The sequence below is a fragment of the Octopus bimaculoides genome, chromosome 4 (genome assembly GCF_046866305.1).
Source record: "Octopus bimaculoides isolate indiv1 chromosome 4, ASM4686630v1, whole genome shotgun sequence".
Classification (NCBI taxonomy): Eukaryota; Metazoa; Mollusca; class Cephalopoda; order Octopoda; family Octopodidae; genus Octopus; species Octopus bimaculoides.
Genome location: NC_142931.1, coordinates 13,785,576 through 13,790,907, shown reverse-complemented (window position 1 = coordinate 13,790,907; position 5,332 = coordinate 13,785,576). Strand labels below are relative to the sequence as shown.

Genomic DNA, 5,332 nt, shown 5'->3' with positions numbered 1-5,332 from the left:
AGTGCTGGAATAGGTAATGGTATTACCGTTGTTAATAAATTTAAAGCAAACTAGATATTAGATATTCGTGAAAAAAAATTGTTTGAATATATCAACATTTAAATTGTTTTAATATATCAATATTTATATCAATATATAAGAAAAATATTTGCATCAAATAATATCAATATACAGACAATCTAAACATATTCAGTAATATAACAGAAAATCCACTACACGATGCAAACGATATCTACAACGATAGAACATCGGTTATTCAATAAAGAAGTATAATTAGCAACACCATTAGTGTATCAGATATTCATACAAGTTACTATGGCTGCAAGAAAAATGAAAGTCTAAATGTGTTTATAGAAAAATTAAAATATAGAAATATCATAGAAATAACATATTACCAATGTAACAAGATGAGATAAGAATATACATGGTAGAGATTTTTCTGTATAATAAATTATGCTTTTTACGTAACAATATTTGAAAATAAATATCTAACATAAATTTTTCCACTAGAAATACTTCCTCCGAAAAAAATACTCTAATCTTTCGTTTCTAAATATCAGTGCTTAATATTGGGAATCGTTTGAATCTTTTCTAGCGAAGACATAACGAATTTTATAGATTTCTTGCTACTGTGCAACCTTTTGGGGGTGAGAAATGTAACAGAACCATTTATTTTATATTTCCGATCTACGAATCCTAGAATATGATTTATCAAATATGTCCAGCAAAAATAACCACAGTTTATTTTCAGAGAAAAGAAATTTCAATGAGCAATTAAAAATTGAATGCAGTTATTTCCATCAAAATACAATACCTCACGGTAGACGACATTCTTCGTTTTGACTTTCTAGGCGAACGCGAAAAGGATTTTTTTACATCAGATTCTTGACCATCCGACGTATGATTGGACGTGCGAGACGTTGGCCTAAATGGAGGCCTGTTGTTGTTAGTGTTTGGCCTTGGGATTTGTTGATGGTCATGGCAAAAACAAAGTCGAAGAGGGAACTGAAGTCAACGCAAGGGAAAAAAGGCATTGCTTATCTGATGGAGTAAGAGATATTTTGGGTATAAAGACGCTGTCTCTGATGCCGCAAACCATAAGAATTGTTACTTCAATAACATGAGGCAGCACATTTTTTACCACAAACCACATTCTGTTGCACAGACGTGGTGACTCCAGGTTCCTCAGCAGTATGGCCAGAGCTCCAATTTTGAGGTGCAGTTGATGCGGCGGTAGACCAGAGGGGTCCAAGGAATTGAGGAATTCTCTGAGAAAATTAACAGCCTCTTCTTGGTCCACAACAGTTTCCACAGACTTGTAGGTATGAAAGTTTCCAAGAAGGCTTCGCAGCAGGTTTTCATTGAGTTTCGCAACAAATGTACTTTTGAGAGCTAATACAACACTTTCACACAGCCAATTCAGGTTTTGGTAGTTTATGTGCAGATCGGGGAAAACAGCAGTCGTAAGGTTGTCCGCAGTGCCCACAGGTGTGCCTAGGCGTGAGGAATCCTTCTCTCCAGCTGCAGAGGAGGGAGCTGTACCATCACCAACAGTGAGCAGTTTCTTGGAGAAGTCACCCGATACTTTGTCGCTGAAAAGCTGGGCCCTCATGTTTGTTGTAAGAGTCAAACTTGTCACGTCCTGTTATAGGGAAGATAACTTAATGCAAGCCATTACAGCGTTGGATCTGGTGCCTTTTGGAATTAAGGGTAGGATTTGTCTGAAATCACCAGACAGAAGGAGGGAAACGCTTCCCATTGGGCTAATGTAGCCCCTGATGTCTTTCAGTGCTTCAAGGGATCCTTTATGTGCCACGGTGCATTCATCCCAAACAATGAGCTGGCACCTTCGCAGCACTTGCTTTGTCTGAGTCTTTTGTAACATTGGAAGTGGCTGAGTTGGACGGAGAACCATTGAACGGGAGTTTGAAGGTCGAATGAGCCGTCCTACCTCCCGTCAGTAGAGTCATGGCAATTCCGGAAGAAGCTACAGCTAAAGCGATCCCTTTTGCTGGCATACGTTTACAAGGAGGAGTTTAGTCACGAATGTTTTACCTGTTCTTCCTGGGGCATCTTAGAAAATACACCCTTTGCGTTCACAAATGGAAGTGTAGACAGCGCTGTATGCGCACTGCTGGTCCTGAAGCAACTTCGGCTCATTTTCGTGAATGTATTGTTGAAAAGCATCGACGTCGTTGGATGTTTCCTAAATAACGCCTGTTGGTAGTGTGTGCAAGCCCGTTCTGCTGACTTTCGGTAGACTATAAAATGAAAGGTCGTTACCCGCCGTCAGTAAGTAGGCTGTCCTCAATGTTGATGAGTGCTCTGCTGAAGAATTCATCGTTGAAACCGATGTTCAAGTGAGGCAACAGACGTTGTCCTTGGTGGTGGTAGTCTTCTGAAAGGTCTTCCTTGTATTTCTACCATAACGTTACAATATCACTGAGTTCGCATGTTTGCAATAGCACTGTAAAGAGCATTGTAGCTGCTTCTGCCATTGCTGCGTCCCACTGAGCGCCGTCTTCTATCAGGCCGCGTTTAAGGCAGGCTTCACAGTATGTAGCTAAAACTTCACCGTTGAAAGGTGTTGGCCTTGTGACCTCGTGCAGTAGGAGGTGAAGGTAAAAACATTCCTGTTGGTTAGGGCAAACTGTGTAAACTCTTCCAAGGGTAGGGATAGATTTTATGTTTAGCTGTCCCTCGATGGGTTGTCCTTGTTTCCTTGATTCCCAAATGCGTGTTTTCTTTTTCCAAATGTAATATGATGGAACCTGGGGATACAGGAGGATTTTGGCGAAGGGGACATTTGTGCATAGTTTGAAGAACCGGTGAACGCGGTGTCCTTGGGTTCTTGTGTCAGCTGAACAGCATTAAAGCTGGAGATGTAGACTCTCTGGCCGTTCTCAAGATGCAAAACTTGGAAAAACTCGATTTTTTTCAGAGTGTTTCCCGTTTTTTTTTTGTCGCACAGGGATGCCTTTTGGCATAGAACAGACACATGGGGGATTTTTAGCCGTAAAAACCAGGGAAATCGGACTTTCCAGTAAAACGTTTTCTACCGTGTAACTTTTGCAAAAATGCGAAAAATCGACTTTTTATAAGTTTTTCACAATTTTCTTGGGAGTCAGAGGCCCAAGTGCCAACATATTTGTCTGAAATTTCGCAACATGACCGTCTTTTTGATACCAAAATTATAAAAATCGGACGTTCCTGTAAAAACTTTTCTCGCGTGTAACTTTGCCATTTTTTTGTTTTTGTTTTTTGCAAAACGTCGGGGGTCTCTTCAGTTTTATCAATTTTTCTCCTAGAAGCGGGTATCTCTAGGCATCGGTAATGCGGCAGTGACTTGTTTGGGTAAATGTGCCATTTAATGAAAATAATTTCATCAAAATCGGATGAAGGATGTGAAAACGCATAAAAAACATACACATACACACACACAGACATTTTGAATTTTATAGATATAGAAGATGAACAAAATGGCTACCATTCTCGGAGCAAAAATATTATTTAAGCTACACAAGTATTAAATTAAACATACTAGCAACCAAATGAAAGAAGTAGAACAGTATCACAAATTTCAATTTCTTTAAAAAATATTTCATATAAACCTTGTATTTATTAATTTTCCTATGGTAGGTATCCTGAGCTGAGTAAATTGTACATACCCATGCTATATTATTTATCTGAATATATTTATATATTTTTTACATTATGTATGCACTTGAAAGTCTCTTACAAAGGTATGAATCAGAACATTGCATTTCACAGAATATCATTGAATTTAGTACTTTCAATAAACTTACTGTTTCAAAAACTCCTTCTACCTAGAAACGTTTAATTCCAAATTGTTTCCAAGTACAGTAAGTAATACCTAGGTTTTCGAACAACTCTGATTGCAAAGAAACCGTGCTTCACGTGTATATAAATATATATATATATATATATATATATATATATATATATATATATATATATATATATATATATATATATATATATATATATATATATATTTATATATATATATATATATATATATATATATATATATATATATATATATATATATATATATATATAAATATATATATATATATTTTTTTTTTAAGTTTCAGCTTAGAGCTGCGGCCATGCTGATGCACCACCGTGTTGCTACACTGTTATTACAGGGAGCCTCTTACAATATGTGGCACTTGGTGAAGAATGGAGTTTGATTTAGCAACCCTCATTTGCACCTCCTGCCGCGAGGTAGGTTCATCTGGGACTCTCGATAGGAACAGGTCCAACTTTGATTTAAAAACTCCTACATCTACTTTGTGCAGATTCCTCAGGTCCCATCATATATATATATATATATATATATATATATATCAAGCACGATTTATTCGCGATCAGTGGCATTCTCCTGTATTTTACATACATAAACAAATAAAATAGTTTCGCAAACGATGCACCAACTTCGTTTATGTCATAAGAAATTATATGAAATAATTCTTAATGCGAACAAAAATATCTTAATGCCTATAAAATATTAAGATCATGTAAATTTGATTACGTTGTCTATTCAGTTAGATACATTGTTAGTTAATTTTGTAAAATTTTCTTTTAATTGAAACACACTTTCAGTTGTTCATTAGCCCGGATTTTCTGTGGAAGAATTTTTTTTTCTACAATTGTTGGAACAATTTGACATTTATTGCTATTTGCTTTCATTCATTATCTTTGACGTTTTAGTCAAATTTTTATAATCTCTTACATACATTCTGTTAAAATTCGAAAATCGCAGAAAATTCATTAATTGATCTTTAGTCCAACTCATCTCTTTTAGTAATTTTGTCTTTCTTGTTATAATTGCTGAAATGATCTCTACTGCGTTGCAGTGACAGTTTAACGATGTTAACAAATCAAATATTTTTTTCACTTTTTAAATGTATTAAAATTTCATTTTTTAATAATATTCTAATTAATTCATCGTAGTGAAATATTTAATTGTGGTCTTCTAATTTCTGAGCTCAAATTTTCTTGCAGAATTATGATTAAAAAAAATTTTGTAGTCTGACTGCCAAACGTAAACTGAAAATTTTTCCTTCAAATCTTTCGTTTTGCTTAACACGTGACTTCAGTTTGAAAACTGTTTTCTGTACAAAGACTTTCATGAAAGCATTGTCCATAATAACACTAATTATTTGAAACGTTACTCTACTCGGAACGTGCTATATCTGATTTTAACGCAGTCACTTAGCGGGGAAAAATCACTTAGTAGTTAATTTATCACTAAATCAAGCTATTTTCTTAAAGTGTATCGTCCGCATTTTCTACTGGTCAAAAT

The 5,332-nt window shown here is 35.5% G+C and overlaps 1 protein-coding gene across 1 annotated transcript; it reads right to left on the bottom strand.

Moving 5' to 3' along the window:
- Positions 1 to 976: 976 nt before the first annotated feature.
- On the bottom strand, positions 977 to 1,612 carry LOC149135968 (uncharacterized). The gene has a single exon (XM_089350033.1). It carries the CDS (start codon positions 1,610 to 1,612, stop codon positions 977 to 979), a length of 636 nt encoding a protein of 211 aa, XP_089206159.1.
- Positions 1,613 to 5,332: the final 3,720 nt, after the last annotated feature.

Bases quoted from the DNA above. Each gene is read 5' to 3' on its own strand.
- LOC149135968 (XM_089350033.1), bottom strand. From the start codon at position 1,612: ATGAGGGCCCAGCTTTTCAGCGACAAAGTATCGGGTGACTTCTCCAAG.